The following is a 22145-nucleotide window of genomic DNA, read 5'->3' as shown; positions in this document are numbered from 1 at the left end:
CTCTCCAGACGTGGGGGAGGGGGAGAGGTGGGGTGGGAAGTGGCGCTGAGAACGGCGTTACTGCTCCTGCAAACCAATGTGCGAAGTGCAGGGCTTGCCGGGAGCCAGAGGGCCCCCTGGCCAGGGCTCTGGCAGATGAATGTGCAGCCTGGTGCCAGGGGGTGGGCCTTGACGGCTGCCCAGCCACTGGGGACGTCTCAGCGGCCAGAATACCAATGACAACCTCCTCCCAGCTCCAGGGCCGCTGCCTCTCTCCTCTTTCCCAGGCTCCCTCCCCGCCCTCCTCTTTCTTCCCTGCTGGGACTCCAGGCAAAGCCCCTGGCACCCACCGTGGGCAGGACAGCCAGACGCCGGATTCTCTCCCCGTGTACCAGCACCAGCGGTCACATCAAGGGGAGTTTGTCTGAGGCTTTGATCCCCAGAATCTTCAGCAGCAACCCCCAAAATCCCAAAGAAAGCGAGGTGCCGTGCGGGCAATGCACATGCAGTCTAAGAGCAGGTTCCTGTCCTCCCACCTGGACTGCACCCAGGTCCCTCCTCTGTGGAAACCTGCCTTCCACCTGACGTCCCAGCTCCCCGATCCTTGAGGAATTCTGGCAACGCCCAGAGACGTATCTCCTGTAGAGACAGGACCTGGGATGGAGGGCGGTACAGTCCCTCAGTGAGAGAGATGCCCCGGTCAGGGAGGTGAGAATGAAGAGGACAGAGCAACGTGCTTGGGATGGTTCAGGGAGGAGGACACTCAGTTTATTGATTTCATTAAATAGATGCTAACTGCGTGTCCACTACGGACCAGGCACTAGTTTAGGCCTCGGAGGGTGCTGTCCCAGGTCCTCTAGTGGAGAGAGGGCTCTGAGGCCTTTGGGACAGATCCGCACCTGGTGGCCCAAGCACCTCCCCTGGCTGCTCTCAGACCTTCTGTCCCGTGGGACAGGGTCAGGGGGGGTGTGCACATCAGCCGGACCCACGGGGCTCTTCTCCACAAGGGGCTCCATGGGGCAGGCAACCAGATGGTTGGAATGCGATCCCCGTGGTGGCGCCCATGTAACCGTAGCTTTTGCCTCCGGAAAACTTGTCTGTGACCTGGGAGGACAGAGAAAGGACCTTCCTCACTACCTCGCCTCGTGCGCCCTAGAGGTGCGGGCACAGTGTGGTGCCCTGGGGCAGTCCAACCTTCACTGAGGCCAGCAGCACTGGGTGGGGACCAGGGCTGGTAAGAGACAGCCTGTTCCAAGAGGGAGACCCCTAGTGGGAAGCAGACAGAGTGAGAGAACAGAGCAGCTGCTCTGTGAAGGTCTTGATGAGAGCCAGGATTTGAGTCATGGCACTGTTTTGCCCTTTGCAGTGGCAAAACCTTGAAAAGGTTTTAGTTCCTCTGAAACGCTTCTGTAGTAGCATCTACTGCTCTGGGTGCCATCTACTGCTCTGGGTGATGTCTACTGCTCTGGGCTGGGTAAAGGAAGCCCCTGGCCCACACGTCAGCAAAATCTACTTCTTTTCCTTCCTCTACTTCTCTCTCTCTCTCTCTCTCTCTCTCTCTCTCTCTCTCACACACACACACACACACACACACACACACAGCCTAATCTCCAGATCTCCTGGCCAGATAGTGGGCCACTCCTCTGTGAATGGGATGGGGGCTCAGTATTTGAGAGAGAAATCTTTTCTTGAGGATTTCCTAGGGGAGGAATAAATACCCCCCAAGACTTCCCCCACATTGCCAGCTCTAACGATTCACACTGAAGTCTAATCATACTTGGAACTGGCAGTTTCTGATCAGGGACTTTCTTTACTGTCTTTACTTACATCTTCACCCATAGCCACGTGACCACCCTCCCGTCTCTATTCACTTGCTGAGCAGAGGCAAAAACCAAGACCTGCCCTTCCAGGGCTCAGAAAAGCAAACAGAATCAACGGAAGCAGGAAGAACCCAAGTCACAGTTCAGGTAGAACCACTGGCCCAGAAACAGGAGGAGACTGTCTCAGGTAACCTTAAGTATCTTCTGAGACCAGAGAGGTGAAGTGACTCTCTAGGGCACATGTGTCAAACACAAGGCCCGCGGGCCAAATCCGGCTGGCCAGGCCTTGCAATGTGGCCCGCACCGCGCTGTCATCACTGCACTCCGCTGTCAGTTTATGACATTGTCAGTTTATGACTGTTCAGTAAACCATTCGGCCCGCGATTTAGGCTGGATTTTAGATTTTGGCCCCTTCTCTGATTGAGTTCGACACCCCTACTCTAGGGTCACACAACAGTAATTGACTGCCTGTGACCAAAATGAAGTCTCCTGCCTCCCAGGGCAGGGTCTTGCCAGGACCTGAGCTGTCTCCCTCAGGGGAGAGAAAGCCTGGGAGAGGGAGAGAAGACAGAGAGGAGGGAGAGTCGGGGAGCGCTCCTCCCTTTTCCACGTGCAGCCCAGCTGGCTCGCCTCCCAGCCTCCTGAGCCCTGGGGAGCTTTCCAGTCTCTCCAGATGAAGACAATCAACCTCCTGCCTCTCCCCTCCAGCTGAGGTCACGGCCCAAGCTGAGGAAACAGAATCTCCCCTCCAGGTCCAAGATCTCCCATCCCCAGAGCATTGCATCTGCAGTGTTAGCCTTGGGCCTTCCTCACTGGATCCCCAGCCACCAAGGCCCCTGGAGGAGCCTGTCCTGCTCCCACTTTCCCAGGCGTGGGGGTGAGGGCCCAGGCAGCTCTTCTCCGAGGCCCTGCGTGTCACACAGGCACCTGGGAGCGTGCGGGTGGGGCCTAAGGGGAGGATGGAGGCCGTGCGGAGCGCTGGTACAGCTGTGTAGGGAGAATGGGGCTTTGATAGCGTCTGAAAGGGGCCAGGAAGCAGGGGCTGCTGGCCTAGGCGAGGGGGTGGCTCCTAGGGCTCCTGGAGCTGAAAGAGAGTGGGGGTGGGAAGGGAAATGGGGCTTGGGGGGCCAGTGGTGATGCCTACAGACTGAACAACCCCCACTGTATGATCAGGAGCCGCTGTCCCCTGAGCGGACAGACCCTTGCTTTGAAGGATGCAAACTCCTGTGTGTAGAGGAGACCACCTGTTCCATAAAGGACAGCTGAAGGTCCCGGAAGGCTCGACCCTGAGTACAACCAAACGTGCCTATTGACCAAAAGCCCCTTCCCTCAGCTCCCTGCAGTCCTGTCTCTGGTTCCTGATGGGGAAGACCATTCACTTTTCTTTTAAAATATATTTTATTGATTTTTTTACAGAGAGGAAGGGAGAGAAATAGTTAGAAACATCAATGAGAGAGAAACATTGATCAGCTGCCTATTGCACACCCCCTACTGGGGATGTGCCTGCAACCAAGGTACATGGCCTTGACCGGAATCCAGCCTGGGACCCTTGAGTCCGCAGGCTGACGCTCTATCCACTGAGCCATACTGGTCAGGGCGACTCTTCTATGATGCTGGGCCAGCTATTATCCGCTCTGAGCCTCAGTTTCTTCACCTGTAAAATGGCACTAACACCTTGTTTTATGGTTTTGATTAAATAATTTAAATTAACTTTAAATTAAACTTTAAAAGAATGAAAGTGCTTCAATCCCTTAAAATCTAAAACTTAAATGCATCTAATTATATATGAACTTGGAGGCAAAGCCACTCAGAAGAATTTTCTGATTATAAAACTCAGCATTTTTTTTTTAAACTCAGCATTTTTACTATACATTTCTAAGAGCAAAAGAGCCATGGAGAAATCTTTATGTTGGCATTACTATTTTTGAAAAGTTCTATTTATTATGATAAAGCAAATAATTACAGTAATAGTTTTTAGAACTAAGATTTGCAGCTAAGACTGGATTGGCTCAGTGGATAGAGTGTCGGCCTGTGGACTGAAGGGTCCCAGGTTTGATTCCAATCAAGGGCATGTACCTTGGTTGCAGGCATATCCCCAGTAGGGGGGGGGGGGGTGTGCTGGAGGCAGCTGATCAATGTTTCTAGATCTCTATCCCTCTCCCTTACTCTCTGTAAAAAAATCAATAAAATATATTTTTTAAAAATAAAAAAGAACTAAGATTTGCAGTATAAAAGAAAATAAAAGTTAAGCAATAACTGCTAACCTTTCATCTGAATTAGACATAACAGCATGAACTCATGATGTGTGTGTGTGTGTGTGTGTGTGTGTGTGTGTGTGTTCTGGAGAACAGTTATATATAACAGTTTATAAATATTATTTGTGTATACAGTTTATTTAGGAGCAGTAACAACCTGATAACAATCAATATGTCTTGTGCCCAGACTGTAGTCTTGAACTTTCCCCTAAAAGGAACCAGAACGCTGGAGAAATTCCAGGCCTGCAGCAGGATAATTTTTCATACTTGAGAACTCAGGTCAAGTTCATGTCAAAAGGACCCAATAGCCAACTTGAGAATGACTCCCACTGGCCAAACAACTTTAGCATAAAGATGAATAATGACTGTAGGAGATGGAGACATATCAAATAATATAAAAAGTCAATAAGTTCATAATGCTACTAAAACATGAAATCACTGGTCACCTTTGGACATTGCAAACTCACGAATTTGGAAATCCATAGGGTACAGCAGATCCTGTTAGTGCCCCTGCCCATGTCCTCTTAGCAGTGACCTCCACAAGCCAAAGGCTGCTGACCGCTGAGGATGTTTTTCCCACTGGGGAGGGAGGCTTGGCCTAAGAGCACGGTGAGTCAGAGGTCCCAGGGGACTAATGCCTCTGAGACAGCGTGCGACCAGTGGCAGAGGGTGAGTTGGTAGGCGAATCGCCAGCCCCCTCACCTCTCGAGCAGGACCTGTGAGGCCAGTTCTCCAGTCTCCAGCTGCCCAGAGTCAGAACCTGTTCAATTATTTGGATTACATATTCAATTATTTATTAGACTCCTTCCCTTCCCCGTCTCACTTTCCAGATTTATTAAGATCTGGGAACTTGCAGGCCCACAAAGTCATGAGCATATGTGGGTGAGCACAATATTCCATTTGAGCTGAAACCGGTTTGGCTCAGTGGATAGAGCGTCAGCCTGCGGACTGAAGGTTCCCAGGTTCAATTCCGGTCAAGGGCGTGTACCTTGGTTGCGGGCACATCCCCGGTAGGGGGTGTGCAGGAGGCAGCTGATCGATGTTTCTCTCTCATCGATGTTTCTAACTCTCTCTCTCCCTTCCTCTATGTAAAAAAAATCAATAATATATATTTGAAAAACAAACAACAATAAAAAACCACAGCACATTTGTGATTGGGAATGAGCACGCTCAGAGGGCGCATGTAAGCTGCGTGAGAGGGAAGCCAGGCTCCATGTTGCTTGTCTCTATTGCAGCCTTGCCTCTCTCTCAGCTCACCGTATAGTTAGTTTTATGGGATTTCTCTGTGGTCATACTCCCGAGGAGGAAAAAGCCCAGGCCTGCTTCTTGGATGGGTCACTCTGATATTTTGATGTGAACTAAACATGGACTGCTGCCACACAACAGACCCACTTAGGGGTGCCCGTGAAAGACAGTGCTGAGGGAGGATCCTCCCAGGGGGTTTCAGGCAATACACTGGCCACCTACTTTGCTGTGAGAGAGGGGATTTGAGGGCAGTATATGCATGAACCCTTGAGCAGTGGCAAATGGCTTTGTTGGTTGGCCAGGGGCCAGGAAAGGGTAAGACTGGAAGACTGAAGATAAGAACGTCTGGGGAAGAGCTATAGGGGTGGACGTACAGCAGTAGGCATTGTGTCTTGTGGCAGTACCATTAAAGAACATTCACTGCAGAGGAGACACTGAATAGCCAAGGGAACAGGAGGATTCTGGTGGGTAACAGCCAGCCTCTGTCCTCCACCATGCCAGAGCTTGCACAATGGGCCATGAATGGTGTAGCTGTGCAGCAGACACGGAGACTATGTGAGGGCTCAGCAGCAAGGGCTCCCTCTCACCAAGGCTGACATAGAGACAGACACTGACCCTTCCCCATGGTACCATCCCTTAAGGAGCCCCACCAGCCACTGGGCAGCATGGTGAAGGAAATGTGACAATGGGCACAGGACCATAGTCTCCACTGGCCCCTGATACACCACATCACCTTGAAACTGCCAGTCTGATAGTCCACTAGCATGGTCTCTCTACCACACATCTAAATACCAGCTTGGGCCCAGGTGGTGTTGCTCAGTAGTTGAGCATAAACCTATGAACCAATGACCAGGTCACATACTTGAGTTACAGGCTTGACGCCGCCCCCCCCCCCGGCCCCAGTGGGGGGGTGTGTGCAGGAGGCAGCTGATCAATGATTCTGTCTCATCACTGATATTTCAGAGGGATAGAGAGTTAGAAACATCGATGAGGGAGAAACATCGATCAGCTGCCTCTTGCACACACCCTACTGGGGAAGTGCCTGCAACCAAGATACATGCCCTTGACCAAAATCAAACCTGGGACCCTTCAGTCCACAAGCTGACGCTCTATCCACTGAGCCAAACTGATCAGGGCTCATCACTGATATTTCTATCTCTCTCCCTCTCCCTTCCTCTCTGAAATCCACCAGCTTGAGGAAACATCCTCTGGGATTGGGCTACTGGCCTTCAAAATACAGTATATATTTTGAATAAGTGGCCATTGTACGGTGCTGTATCCCAGACAGCTGGAAATTATGGGTCAGGAACCAGGGTATGGAAGTGGAATACTCCTTCACAATCAGCCCATGGTCCATGTGGGGAATTTGTGCTTCCTGTTCCTATAAACGTAAGCTCTGCAGAATTTGAATCCCTAGTTCCTAGCTGGGAGAGGGGTCTACCAGGAGTCACAGTAAGGGTACCACTAAATCTAAGGCAACAGCAGCCGCTGGGTCATTTTGGGTACCTCATGCCAACTGACCGACCAGTAGACAAAAAAAAAAAAAAAATTATACTTACAAAGACATTTGGTTTTGGTTATTCCATGTCCAATGGTGATCATGAGCAGGCAATTGCAGCAATGTTGGTCTCTCAAGGGCATGGCAATGAAAGGCTGAGGCCTTCAGGATGAAGGTCTGGGTTTTTCCATTGTGAAAACACCAGAGACCAACAGAATTAATTGTAGAGGAGGGAGATGCTGAATATTGATTACAGCCTTGGAACCAACTGCAGCAACGGTTATTGTAGTTTGTCCCACTAGCCCTCCCGTTGCAAGACACTTTTTTAAAAAAAAATATTTAGAAACTGCCATCAGCCACCGTGCTGAAGAACCAGTGACAGGACAAAGTGAATTTGACATGGGACCACACATGGACCTGAGCACTGCAAAGGGTGGACTGTAGATATGACCCAGGTTCTTCAGCATTCACCTCTACAAAAAGGCTCTGGGTGAGCATCTGTGACTCTGCCTGAGGGCTTTTCCTTTTCTTTTCTTTTCTGGCTGTGGGAACATGTTTGAGCACAGGGCTAGCCTGGAATACTCGAGGGTTAATGCCTCCAGAAGCAACCCTAAATCTTCCAACAGGAAGTTCCCCAATGATACCCTAGTTCCATTGCCCCTTGGGTGGGATTCTCTGAGACAGGTTCTGCACTGTCTTTCAGAATTCCCCCAAAGGACTGAGCCTCAGTTCCTCCACCTGCTCTATTACACAGCGTTCAATGGCTTCCTTCCCTTTCCTGTCTCAGTTCTCCACTCCTCTACAGTGCGTCTTAGCATGACCTTGAACTCAGTTTTATACTCAAACTACTTGTACTCAATGCCTTTTTAAAAAGTATACATTTTTATTGATTTCAGAGAGGGAGAGGGGGAGAGATAGAAACATCAGTGATGAGAGAGAATCATTAATTGGCTGCCTCCTGCACACCCCACACTGGGGTCTGAGCCCACAATGTAGGCATGTGCCCTGATTGGGAATTGAACCATGACCTGGTTCATAGGTCAATGCTCAACCACTGAGCTAGCTGGACGCAAACAACCTTAATTCAACATCTGCTTTTAGGGAACCCCACTGTCTTAGTCAGTTTGGGCTGCTAGAACAGATGACCATAGATGAGGTGGTTTTTGCAACTAACATTTATTTCTCACAGTTCTGGAGTAAGCAGATCTGGTGTGTGGTGATCGCCCACTTCCCGGTTGACCTGCAGCAGCTTCGCATTGCATTCTCACCTTGTGGAGAGCAGAGGGAAGAAGCAAGTTCTCCTGATTCTCTTCTCATGAGGGATCCACCCTCTGGACTTACTTCCCAAAGGTCCCACCTCCAAACACAATGGCTTTGGGGCTTAGGATTTTAACATATGAATTAATTTTTGGGGGGAGGAAGGGAAGCACAAAATATAGTCCATAGCAGCTATCTAAGAAAAATGGAAGAGAATCAAGCATTAAGCTTACATTTTCTGAATGGGTTATATGTCAAGGTAGCAAAATAGTTGATGAGGGAAATTCTCCTTTTTATTTTATTTTTTTTTATTAAATATATTTTATTGATTTTTTACAGAGAGGAAGGGAGAGGGATAGAGCGCTAGAAACATCGATGAGAGAGAAACATCGACCAGCTGCCTCCTGCACGGCCCCCACTGGGGATGTGCCTGCAACCAAGGTACATGCCCTTGACCAGAATCGAACCCAGGACCTTCCAGTCCACAGGCCAATGCTCTATCCACTGAGCCAAACCGGTTCCGGCGAAATTATCCTTTTTAGATGATTATAGAGTACAGCTAATAAGTGAAGGAGGGATGACAACATTAGAACATCTCCATTTTGTACTCCTAATGAAATAATGGCTCTCGACAATGATCATCAGTAGGTATTTCATAAAAAGCTAATGGGGGTGAGTTGGATGGTGGCCACAAAAAGATATGTCCACATCCAAATCCCTGAAACGTGTTTTTAAAAGGGTCTTTGTGGATGTAATTCATTACATGAATTCATTCCCAAAATTCAGTTAACGGTTTTGAGATAAGATGGGGGAGTGTGGGGGATACCAATGTGTCCCAGAATCTATACTGCCCTCCTTGGTGCTTGTGGTAGACTTGGGTACTGCTGCTGCTACCAAATAGTATTTCCAATTTTGCTTCTGGGCCAAGGTGACTGCTCTTTTCCGCTGCCTTGCGACTGAGTGGGGCCATGTAATCCGTTCTGGAAAACTGACTTGTGAACAGAAGGGATGGGTGTCCCTCTGGGCCATAGCTATTATTTTTTACTTCTGGCATAGTTACTTACAGCATTTGAGATGGTAACTACTCTATCAGCCCGGGTCTCTGAATAACTAAAATGAGAAGACCCACTCCCTTGTTGACCATAATGTACATGTAGCCTACCTAAGTGAGAAATTTTTATTTTAAGCCACTGAGACTTGGGGTTTGTTTGTCATTGCATCATAAGTTAGCTTGTTCTAATACAATGCCATACAACAACCAATCTTACAAGCTACCTGCTAGGAACCTGAATAATAATAATTGTTCTGCGTCGGTCTGCGGACTGAAAGGTCCCAGGTTTGATTCCGGTCAAGGGCATGTACATTGGTTGCAGGCACATCCCCAGTAGGGGGTGTGCAAGAGGCAGCTGGTCGATGTTTCTCTCTCTTCGATGTTTCTAGCTCTCTATCTCTCTTCCTTCCTCTCTGTAAGAAAATATATATATATAATTGATTTTCTATATATATATAATACAGATTATTCCTGTGGTTTCTTAAATCTTTTTTAAAATATATTTTATTGATTTTTTACAGAGAGGAAGGGAGAGAGATAGAGAGATAGAAACGTCGATGCGAGAGAAACATCGACCAGCTGCCTCTTGCACACCCCCTACCGGGGATGTGCCTGCAACCAAGGTACATGCCCTTGACCGGAATTGAACCCAGGACCTTTCAGTCTGCAGACCGACGCTCTACCACTGAGCCAAACCGGTTTCAGCAATAAAATATATATATTTTTAAATAATAATTTTTCTATTATTGCTATTATTGTTATAATAATAATCATTATTATAGTTACCACTTACTGAGTGCCTCCTACGTGTAACAGACATGTACTACCCAGTACAGGCATTGTCTCAATTCTGCTCACAGCAACCTTGGAAGGTATTAGCCAATGACCAAGACAGGAAAATCAAAGCTTAGAACTAGCACAAATATTTCATTTGCTATCTGAGTGAGGGTTATTGAAAATGCTATTCTTTGATCATTCTCTGTCCCTTATACAAATTATCTTTAACAATCATAGCAAGAACCGTCCTGGAATGCATGTTTTTGTGTATAAAATGCCATTAAAGAGTTCATGACCTTTGCTCCTGTCATTACTATTCTCTAGACCAGGCTTTTGTGGTGCAGATAGATTGCTTGAACAGTAAAAAATAATATGTATGAAAAATGAATTAATGGCATTCGAGTTAGTACGTAGAGTTGCTGGTATGCTTCCTTTAGCCAGATGTTAAGAATGCTCCGGTCCAGCTGCCCCTTTTCCCTGGCGGCCATGGTGGTGGTGAGCGCTAAACCAAATGCACAATCACCCCCAGTATCAGCCCTGTGGGACGTGCTGGTGTGTTTGCCGCCTCCTCCTTCCATGGGCTTGATTTCCCGTTAGTTGTAACAAAGGTATAATTTTCCCTTAAGAGTAGTCCTGAGAACCCTTCTGGGAGACTGGTAGGATACAAACACATTTAGAGATATTTTTAGGTCTCTCTTTTTATTTGTTCTGTGGCGGGTATGAAGGACTAGGGGTTGGATTTAAAGTAATCTTAGGTGAGTTTGTGGCGCCCCCTAGCGGTGCTTGGAGAAACACCCTGGGTTCTCCGCGTCTGTACCGGGCTCGGTAAGCTCACAGTCCCCAGCTCTGTTTGGGGCTCTCCTCGCCATCCCCTCCTGCAGGCTCCTCCTAAGCGGCAGTAGCCCTCCATAGGCGCAGTCTGCACGCTTTATGAGTTCATCCCCCTCCAGCTTCGTCCAACACAAAAACTTCCCGTTATTTTATTGCTGTATGCAGAGGTCAGTTAATGTCCCCTGGGCGCCCCTCCCACCCCCTGGCAGTGGCTGCGTTGTCTGATGGGAGCACGAGAACCGCCCTAGGGCCTTGATCCGCAGGTCTGGGGGTCGCAGCTACACACCGCCACAGGGACACCACCACCTCCCTCCCGACACCCGACCCGCAGGAGTCCCGGGAGGCGGGTCCGGAGGGGCTGCTCTTCGTCTGGCGGGAGGAGAGGCTCGAGGGAAAGGGCAGCAGGAGCCCCCGCAGGACTCGCAGGCGTTGTCGCGCGTGCGGAAGGCGCCCCCGGATGCTGAGCAGAGGGTCCCCTACTCGGAGTAGCAGTAGGTCCCGTAGCTGGCCTGCTGGGGCTGCGGGAAGCCGAAGCTGCGCACGCCGGGGTCGGGGAGGCCCCCGCAGCGCGGCCGCGGCGCGGCGATGGGGAAGCGCACGCTGCCGTCCGCCAGCCAGCCGCCGTCGCACTGGTCCAGCCCCGAGAACTTCCAGGCCGCGTACAGGTGCCCGACCTTCGCCACCTCGGCCCCGCGCCGCCGGCAGGCCGCCTGGGCCTCAGACAGGGTCAGCCGCCCGGGCACGAAGAACACGCGGCCTGGGGACGGAGCGGGTCACGGACGGGCCGGGAGCAGGGCGTGCGGGGTGCAGCGGGGATGCGGGCTCCCGGCGAGGGCGAGGCTGCGGAAAGCGGAAAGCCGGCCGGGCTGGGTGGGAGGCCTGGGCAGGGGCGCGGGTGGGGTTGCGGGAGGCGGGCTGGAGCGAGTGGGCGGAGCGAGGCGGGGCCAGGCCTCGAAGAGACAACCTTGCGGGTGCGGGTCCCCAGCCCCAAGGGTTTCACTTTCCCCGCCCCTATCAGCCAGGCCCCGCCCCCACCCGCCAGACTCCTCCCCGCCCCCACCCGCCAGACTCCTCCCCGCCCCCACCCGCCAGATTCCTCCCATCCGACAGACCCCGCCCCCATCCGCCAGACCCCGCTCATCCGCCAGACCCCGTCCCTCCCGCCAGACCCCGCCCCCACCCGCCAGAACCCGTCCCATCCGCCAGAACCCGCCCCATCCGCCAGAACCCGCCCACCATCAAGACCCCGCCCCACCCGTCAGACCCCGCCCCCGGCGCCGAGCTCACCGCCCCTCACCTGCCTGCGTGGAGGTGAAGCAGAAGGCGTCGTAGCGGTCGCGCTTCCGGTCGCGGGTCCCGTAGCTGCGGATCCCAGGCCGACCGTGGCCGCCGCACTGAGCACGCACGGTAAGCACAGGGTAGTGCACGGACCCCTCGAGCAGCCAGCCCGCGTTGCACCAGTCCAGCCCCTCGGTCCACGCTGGAGGGAGACGAGGGATTAGAGGCGTCCTAGGCAGGAGCCTGACCCGGATATCTGGGCCCCGTTAGCCCGGAGGGAACCCAGGCGGTGCCCGGGGCCGCTCACCCTGGTACAGCTGGGCGTAGGTGGCCAGGCGCCCGTCCTGCTCCTCGCATGCCTGCTTCGCCTCGTAGTAATTGAACTGGTACCTGCCCCGGCTGGGCTGGTACGGAAACACCACACCTGTGGGGTGGCAGAAGGCCTGGGGAGGGCGGGCAGACGAAGGAAGAGAAGGAAAGGCGGAGCAGCCTAGCCCAGAGGGCGCGGGAGATGCTGAAGGAGGAGCCCAGGGATCCCCGAATTCGGCCCCGGCCCTCTCCCCCGCCGGAGAGGAGGGGCTGGAACCCCGGGCCTCACCCTCCAGGCGCAGGGTCAGCGTCACGCTCTCGTCCTCGATGCCGTTGATGAGCTCACAGCGGTAGCGGCCCTCGTCCTCCAGGCGCACGCCCGCAATGACCAGGGAGGCGTCTAGCCGATGCCCCCTCCGCATCCTGGCTCGGCCCTCCAGAGCCCCGTAGCTCCGGGCGTGCAGTCCGTTGGTGATGAGGATGGAGGTTTGCCCGAGCTCCCCGGGCTCCACTTTGCTCCAGCGCACCTTGTAGCTGGGAGGCAGGGTGCCCAGGATGCAGGGCAGCGTGGTCGTGGCGCCACGACGAGAGTGAATGACCTCGTGGATGGGGGGCAGGAGGTAGTGGGGGCCCCGGTAGGATGCTGAGCAGAGGGGGCCACAGTGGCAGGAACCCCCTGACCCCCACTGTGCCAAGTGCCCATCCAGACCCTGTTCCCCGGCCGGCCCCATTCTCTCCTCTGCCCACTCAGCAATCATCTCACTCCCTGGGCACCTCCAACGGTGCCTTCCCCACTTTCCCCACACCGGGCGCTTCTCTCCCACAGACTCCGGGCGGGAGCTGAGATCTTACCTGGGTCCCCGCGGGCTTTGTGGGAGGTGGCGAAGGCCCCCAGGAGGAGGAAGTGACAGAGTGTGGGGAGACTGAGCCGGCGGTGCATGATGGGGAGTCAGCCTAGCTGGGTCTAGAGGCACAAAGGGTGGGCATTCTTTAGGACTAAGGGAGTGAGGACAGGGTGGGGAAAGCAGGGGTGGAGTAAACTCCCCGCAGGGATTCCTCAGAGGGACTGGGCAGTAAAAGGGGGCTTATGTTCATGGCAAAAGGAAAGGGGGAGGCGAAGGGGGTCCATAGCAACCACACCCCACCTCTGCCCATCCTTCTTCCTCTCTCCCACCCGCAGTCAGCAGGTCCTCTGCCTATCTATCCCCTTCTCATCACAAGGGCCACTTCCCAGGTTTTGCCATCTGGATTGTCCGCTCCAGTCTCTATCCTCTCCCAGCACGCATGACCATCTGAAGCCGGAGTAAATGTGTCCTGCTTAAGAGAGTCTCTCCTTGCCAAAACCGGTTTGGCTCAATGGATAGAGCGTCGGCTTGGGGACTGAAAGGTCCTGGGTTTGATTCCGGTCAAGGGCATGTACCTTGGTTGCGGGCATATCCCCAGTAGGGGGTGTGCAAGAGGCAGCTGATCAATGACTCCCTCATCGATGTTTCTAACTCTCTATCTCTCTCCCTTCCTCTCTGTACAAAATCAATAAAATATATATTTAAAAAAAAAAAAAAAGAGTCTCTCCTTGTTGCCCTGAGAACAAAGCCCAGTTGCTCTGTGATCCAGTCTCTCCCTGCACTCGGCTACCCGTGCCTTCTGCGCTGCGCTCCACACTTGGACTTCTGGCTCCAAAATAGTCCAAGTTCACGCTCACCTCTTCACGGACATCAGTTTGGGCCTCACCTCCTTTGGGAAGCCTTTTCTCTCCCCTCCCCACCCCCGCCCAGTTCACCACACTGGTCCAACTCCCCCGCTGCACTGGATTGGGGATTTCCCCCCCTTAGGGGTACTTTTATCAGCAGCTAAGTCAGCAATGTGAGTTTGAAATACATATGTATATGGAGTAAGGTTTCCAGGAATTATAAAGTTACAAAAAAGATTTCAAACATAGTTGTCTATTTCAGTAGTTCTTTTCTCCTTTATTATATATCTTCATCACCTTGATATTTATTTTGAAAAATGAGGACCCCTTAACCTAGTTTTATTCATTTTAAAAATCTGATTCCTCCACTTCCTAACTGCATGACTTTGAACAAATTACTTAACTTCTCTCTGACTCAATGTCCTGATTAGTAAAATAGGGATAACAATGCACACCTCCCTTACTGAGAAGTTGTGAGGATGTGAGGAAAAATAACATACACAAACTGCTTAAAAGAGTGTCTGCTATGTCATAGTGCTGTGTATGTGTTTGCTCATTTCTGCAGCTCCCAGCACAGTTTCTGGCATACAGTAGGTGCTAAGTTAATATGTGTTGTGTGTTGAATGAGCTCGTATGCAGGACTTCTGGGAAGGAGAGGTGGGACATGGTGAGAGGGAGGAAACACTGAGGAGGAGCCAGAAAGCTTAGGACCTGGCTCCATCTTTCTGCAAATGGAGATCAAAGATGACCTTGCAGAAGGAGAAATGGGAGTTAGGCACAGAAAGGACTTCCCCATGGCTAACAGGAAAAGTCTCTGGGACAGGGACACGAGCAAGAAAATCAGTTCAGTCCAGGAGAACCTGGTAAGCAGAGTGATAGTGGGGACAGACTCACCAAGGAACTAATAGTAATAGCTGTCATTCACATGCCTGAGCCAGCTCTAAGCACTTTACTTTCATATTCACACCTGCCAGCAATCCTACAAGGTAGGAACGATGATTGAACCCCATTTTATATACTCACACAAAGGTGCGTGCATTTTAGTAAACTTGAGTGGAGTCAAATAGCTTGTAAGAGGAGGGATTTTCTGGGATTTGAATCAGGGTCTGACTGACCCTTCATTTCTTAATTGACTGATCTATATTTCTGCATTTTAGATCAAGTGCACCCGCATCTTCACACTCCTCACAGAGAAAGAGAGAGGCCAACAGCAGCTCCAGCACTTACCTGTTACAAGCTGGTCTCTTCGCAGAGATGGAGGGAGCTGGGACGGGCAGCTTTTTGTCCTGCTGGAGGAAGAGGCTCTGGGTGAAGGAGTTGCCACTGGGAGGTCCAAGCACCTCAGAGCCCTGGACTTGGGCATCTGGTCAGTGCAGTCGCGCCTTTGCACTTTTGAGCTCACAGGAGAAGCCGAGGGTCCAAGCACTCCACGACCCATTATTTCTCCGAGCCAGGCTCAGTGGCCCAGGTCCAGCCCTGTGACCAGGCACTATATCTGCAGTGCTCACTGCCCTGGGCCCAGGGGAAGATGCTGGTTGTGGGATATGGGGCAGGGACGCATTCAGGGGTGTGGAGAAGAGGAGGCAACCAGAAATGACCGCCTGCAAGAGTACAGAGAGTGAGGTGCCCAGTTCATCACGCTCTTGGACCAGAGCAGGGTATTGATGGGTGGGTAGGAGGATGTTGGACCAATAGGCATAGGAATGAGGCCTGCATTTTTCCATATGGGCTCCTGATTCATCTGCAGAAAAAGGTGCTGGGCCGACAATCTTGGCTTCATGGGCACTAACTCCTTAATAGGCCAGAACTTAGAAAACCCAGAGGAGCAGCGGTGGGGAATGGAGCACCCCTCCCCTCCTCCTTTCCCCAGCGAAGTCCTCACCTCTGCCCTCCGGTGCCTGGGTGCGCATCACCTCCGGGAAGAGGCTCTCAAGGTGGGAACCAGCTGCTTCGAGAAACCTGACCCCTTCTGTCCAGCCCCCCATCTGTCAATCTGTCTGTCCTGTCCTTCTCTGTCCCCACCCCATCAGAAGCACAATTCCCCATTGTCCCCGTCTCTCCCCCATTGTTGAACAACAGGGGCCCCTTTCTTTGTCCTCTGGGTAAAGGCAATAAACTGTCAGCAGCTGGGGATGTGGGATGTAGGACCGGCTGGCACACCCCACCGGAAGAAGGGTCTGGGTGGGGGTGGGCTTGGCACAGGAACTGACATCCCCGAGGAGAACAGAAGGAGATGGGGGGCAGAGAATGGTCAGTGAGAAGGTTGAAATGGGGTCTCCTTCCATACTGTAAGCTTCGAGGCTTTAGAGCACATGTGTCAAACACAAGGCCCGCGGGCCAAATCCAGCCCGCCAGGCCTTTCAATGTGGCCCGCACCGCGCTGTCATCACTGCACTCCGCTGTCAGTTTATGACATTGTCAGTTTATGACTGTTCAGTAAACCATTCGGCCCGCGATTTAGGCTGGATTTTAGATTTTGGCCCCTTCTCTGATTGAGTTCGACACCCCTACTTTAGAAAGAGCTTGTGTGAGGCTGGGCTCCGTAGAGGGCAGAGTGTGCGGTTAGAGTTACAATAGGGGAGATGGAGATTACTAGACTGCAAGGAGGATTTTTCTGTCCCCGGGAAGGGACATGAAATGGGAATGTCTGAGGCGGGAAGGATTTGGGAAGCTCTCCAAGACGGTGGTCATGTTATTTTTTCCCCTACTTCCCTACCTCCTCTTTCAGCAGAGGTGCATAATCTTAAAGTTCTCAAGGGAACTTACCTGGGTAGAAATTCATTTCTCTCGAGTCTTTCTTGTTAGGAAGTTTGTTTTTTTCCCCTGAAGTCTAAACTCCTATTGGAGTTCAAGCTCATTTTAAAAACCTTCCTAAGGCAGTGTAATTTACAGGCAACAAAACGCACAGCTCAATCAACGTTGATATGTGCACACGCCCATGTAATTACCCCGCTCCCCCATCAAGACATAGAACCTTTCCAACACCCAGAATAAGCAAGCACATTTCTGTTTTGTTTGCTATCAGTGCAGAGGGTGGACTCCCTCCATTAACAGCCATTTGGAAATGTTCTGAGCTTCCAATTGCCTCTCAGCCTTCTTTCATCTCTGCTGAGCAACCATGCACCAGTACTTCTGTGTTTCCGAACTGGAGGGAACTTTGGGATGCTTAGTCTCCTGGGTTACCAGAGGAAGAGGAGGTGGGAGGGGAAGGGACTTGCCCAAGACCGTGCAGAAGGCAGCTGTTGAGTCAAACCTAGAACTTGCTGCTTCCCCCCCTCCCCCCCCCCCCCCCCAGTAATCCCTCGTCCACTCCTCTCCTTGGCCCTCCATGTTGGAAGAGCTCCAGGGTTTTGACTGTAGATCTAACAACAAGAGCTCACCCCCATGGACTTGATTGACTGTCTTTTCCCTTCGGCTCCATCCCTGTTTCTAAGTCCTCCCCTCCTCTCAGAGTGGACAAACAAAGAAGACAAATAACCGCTGTCTCCTGGGCCAGGACACCCTGAGCCAGTGCATCTGATTGGCTCCCACCCAACTCAGACAAACAGCTTCCCACAGGGAGGGGGCGGGTCTAAAGCACAGGCTCCCAGCCCGTCCTACCACCACTCCCGGGCTCAAGCCTCACCCACCGTCCTTTTCCCCCAAATCACTTCAGGACTGTGGTTTAGACGTCTCTGATAGGTAAGTCCATAACCGGCTGAGTTTGGCATGGAGGTAAACCTAGAACTGTTTGATAGATGCCAAAAGAACCGTTTCCGGATAGAATGAGAAAGGAACAGACCAGGAATAAACATAGTACGTAAATAGTTAAGCTATTTACGCTAACATAGTGGTTAGTGTGCTCAAGGTCACTTTCATTCTCAGTTTTCCCCAAGGCACTGCAAAGTAGGAATCCAGTAAGACCCGCTTGGGCTTGAGTTGGCAGCTTTTCACTGAATTAGCATCTTTTAAAGAGAGAGTGTTGCCGCTTCTGCTACCTACTGACCCACATGTGTCAAACACAAGGCCCGCGGGCCAAATCCAGCCCGCCAGGCCTTGCAATGTGGCCCGCACCGCGCTGTCATCACTGCACTCCGCTGTCAGTTTATGACATTGTCAGTTTATGACTGTTCAGTAAACCATTCGGCCTGCGATTTAGGCTGGATTTTAGATTTTGGCCCCTTCTCTGATTGAGTTCGACACCCCTATGTGGAATCATCTAGAACAAGCATGAAGTCCTGACATCACAGGCTCAGCTTTACCCGCTCCGGGCACATTTGGCTGACTAGTTTTCTTGACCCCTGATGATGGCATGATCCCAGTTTATTACTGGGAATGTCACATGAAGGACTGGAAGATTTGGCAAAATGGCACTTTAGGGGGAAAAACAGGGAGGGAACAGTGCCTGACGCATGCAACACACTCAATACATTTTGGCCCTTATTATTGGGGGTGGGGAGAGACACCGAAGAAAATAGAATCAATCAAAACAGACACTAACTGCTTGATTTTAAAGGATCACCTGATTTTTAAAAATACATAAAAATTACACAAAAGTCAATGTCCCACTTTTTTTTTTTTATAACAAAAGTAATACCTACACATAGTAAAAAAGATTTCAACCACTACTAAAGGGGTAAAATAAAAAGCAGAGTGCTCTTTCCTTCCTTCTCACTTCCACCTATAACCATTAAACCATTGTTAAACTTCTCTCTGTCAGAAGTTTTTAAGACTCTACAATTCCTGGCTGGTTTGGCTCAGTGGATAAAAGCATTGGCCTGGGGACCAAAGGGTCCCAGGTTTGATTCTGGTCAAGGACAGATGTCTGGGGTTGCAGGCTCGATCCCCAGTAGGGGGCAGGCAGGAGGCAGCCAATCAATGATTCTCATCATTGATGCTTCTATCTCTCCCTTTCCCTCTATGAAATCAATAAAAATATATTTTAAAAAGACTCCATGAGAATGCAGATAAGTAGAAACATACTATATGTATTTATTCTTTTTAAAATTTTAGAGAGAGAGAAACATTGATTTGTTGTTCTACTTATCTATGCATTTATTGATTGACTAGAGGCCCAGTGCATGAATTCATGCACTGGAGGGGGTGGTCCCTCAGCCTGGCCTGCCCCCTCACAGTCCAGTAGCCCTCAGGGGTGGAAAGCAACTCAGTGATCAGAGGAAGGCAACACCCCCATCACACCTCTGCTGCTGCCACTGCCAGCAGCGCAAGCCTTGGCCAGCCCTGATTACCTGAGCCTCGGGTGGCTCTGGGCAGCTGCCATACAAGGCTTGCCTGTGCCTTGGGCCAGCGCTGGGTGGCTGAGGGGACTGGGGGACTCTGGAGGCCCGGTGGAACTGAATGGACTGGGTATTGCCATCTTGTGGCTATGGGCACCACTATTGTTGAGGGTGTGACAGACGATTAGCATATTTCCTCCTTATTGGCTGTGGGTGCCACCATCTTTGTGAGGGCATGATGGTCAATTTGCATATCCCATCTTTATTAGAAAGGATTCTTCTATGCATGTGCCCTGACCAGGGATCTATCCTGCAACCAACCGAGTTACCTGCTCAGGTTCCATATATTCTTTTTAATTCAATTGAAATCATATCATACAAACTGTTCCCTATCTTACTTTTTTCACCTAATAATATGTTTTGAGAATTTGTCCTATCAGCACTTGACATAAAACTTCATTTTTTTTTCATCTGCAGAGTATTCCAATGAGTGACTATAGCATAATTTATTTAATGAGATGCCTATTGGTGAATATTTAGGATGCTAGAGGTTGTGACCATTAATCACCAGGGAAAAAACTGAGTCCATAACTCGGAATGGCCGTCAGGCCAGGCCTGTGTGCACCTTCCGAGAGCCATATCCCGCAGCGGCCTGCTGCTTCTGTCGATACATTTATCCTGGAAGGCAGCTTTTATTATTCTATCTCCTCACCCCCAATTAGGGATTCGGAAGCTTGGGAATCGGGAAGCACTGGGTCCAAATGGATGCTCAAGCCTCCCACTTAACACCTTGCAGGTGGAAAAACACACACACACACACACACACACACACACAGATTTAGGTTCCAGTCTCCTCACTCACATGAAAGGACCAAGCTATGACCCAGCCGATGTGGCTCAGCTGCCTGGAGGGTCACCCTCTGCACCAAAAAGGTTGCAGGTTCCATTCCTGGTCAGGGCACCTACCTAGGTTTCGAGTTTGATCCCCAGGTGGGACATATACGGGGAGCAACCAATGGATGTTTCTCTCCTACATCTGTGTTTCTCTCTTTCTCTCTCTCTCATTTCAAAATCCATAAAAACATATCCTTGGGTGAGGATAAAAAAAGAAAAAGAAAAAGAAAAGGCCAATCTAAGACATCCAACTCTTTCACTTGAGGAGCTTTACAAATCAGGACTCCCCCTTTTCTGCAACCTGAGTCTCACTGAATGTTACTGGTCTGGGATGGATATTGTCTTCGTCCTCCAGGTTGCTGTCATGGGCAGCCAAAGCCGAACCCACTGAACTAACCAAAGAGAGGTGATCAGGGAGCTCCCCCAGCCCCAGAATGACCACCTGACACCCCCACCATGAGTGAGATACCCTCCAAGCACTGGCCTCAAGGAGCACAAACCTATGATGGGATTAATGAAGTTGATGGGATTATCTAAATTTAACAGTTAATTGTAGACAATTTAACATACATAAAATCATTTTTAAAAATTATCTTTGTTGTTGAAAGTATTATAGATATTCCCTTTGTTTTCTTTCCCATTGACCCCCTCCACCCTGAACCCGCCCCTTCCAGGCCTTACCCACACTATTGTCTGTGTCCATTGGTTATGCATATATGCATGTAAATTCCCCGGTTCATATCTCCACATAAAATCATTTTAAAAAATAAAAATTCCCTAGCTAGTTTGACTAAGTGGATAGAGTATTGGTCTGCGGACTGAAAGATCCCAAATTTGATTCCAGTCCAGGCCACATGCCTGGTTTGAGGGCTGGATCCCCAGTGTGGAGCATGCAGGAGGCAGCCGATTGATGGTTCTCTCTTATCATTGATGTTTCTATCTTTCTATACCTCTCACTTCCTCTTGGAAATCAAGAAAGATTATTTTAAATAAATAAATAAATAAATAAATAAATAAATGCTATTCCTGAGATCCACGGCAGGTGGCGAAAGAAGACTGCATTACCACTCAGACGCTCTAACCACTGTGCAACCAACCAGGGCACTATGTGGCATACTGTATTTTCTAACTAAAATTAATTCTATGGCCGAGACCGGTTTGGCTCAGTGGATAGAGCGTCAGCCTGAGGACTGAAAGGTCCCAGGTTCAATTCCGGTCAAGGGCATGTACCTTGGTTGCAGGCACATCCCCAGTAGGGGGTGTGCAAGAGGTAGCTGATCGACGATTCTCTCTCATTGATGTTTCTAACTCTCTATCCCTCTCTCTTCCTCTCTGTAAAAAATCAATAAAATATATATATTTTTTAAATAAAAATAAAAAAATTAATTCTATGGGCGATAATTTATGGACATAAGGGAGTATGACACACTGAGCAATCATGATAAAGCTTTACTATGAAATGGCAGTTTTCCTTTTTTGAAGTTCCAGGAGGCGTTAATTTACCATAACTACTGATATAGGGAGGCAAGTGACGGATACTTTTTTCAGGTTTTATTATAGTTCTTGGGTGGCTCGGTGAAGCCTAGGAACAGTTGGGGGGGGGGGAGGTGAGGATGCTTTCTTTGCAGTATCTTCTTTCCCTTTTCTGCCTACGGCCAGTCCAAACCCCTCATTCTGGCTTGCATTCCAGGATCCCACATCTCTCTCCATGCCCCACCCCTAGACTCCTTCAGTCCCACTTAGGATCCCAACTTTCCCCGAATAGGTGCTCCTGAAGTCAGGGCTCGTGTCTTATGCACATTTTATGACCAGTACCAGAAGGACAGGCCCTGGCACACAGGTGTCAGTCAAAAATGTTTGCTGGACCTGCTGAAACCTCTAATCTCTAGGCTTTTATCAATAACTGTGCCCAGGAAATTCACCCCAACTGTGCTACCTCCTCAGCCTCCACCAATATCTAGGGCGCACTCGATGCTTTCCCCTAGCGTTTTCCTTCCCGGTATTCGTGCCTGGGGCTGGCTCAGCGTTGGACCCACAGCTGTTTC

General features: G+C 50.6%; 2 protein-coding genes across 2 annotated transcripts in view; both read right to left on the bottom strand.

Annotated features, from left to right (window-relative positions):
- The window catches only part of METTL25B (methyltransferase like 25B), a 158838-nt gene that overhangs the window by 79600 nt on the left and 57093 nt on the right, over positions 1-22145 (bottom strand). The gene's annotated exons all lie outside the window — the stretch shown is intronic.
- HAPLN2 (hyaluronan and proteoglycan link protein 2) lies at positions 10609-13049 on the bottom strand. The gene is made up of 4 exons (XM_084866874.1): positions 12590-13049; positions 12299-12415; positions 12011-12193; positions 10609-11470 (listed from the first exon to the last, which is right to left on the bottom strand). Exons 1-4 carry the CDS (start codon positions 13029-13031, stop codon positions 11190-11192), a joined length of 1023 nt encoding a protein of 340 aa, XP_084723000.1. The 5' UTR covers positions 13032-13049; the 3' UTR covers positions 10609-11189.

The sequence above is a fragment of the Pipistrellus hanaki genome (genome assembly GCF_964339955.1).
Source record: "Pipistrellus hanaki genome assembly, chromosome: 18".
Classification (NCBI taxonomy): domain Eukaryota; kingdom Metazoa; phylum Chordata; class Mammalia; order Chiroptera; family Vespertilionidae; genus Pipistrellus; species Pipistrellus hanaki.
Note: the sequence above shows the minus strand (reverse complement) of the source record. Positions and strands in the feature narration are given on the sequence as shown.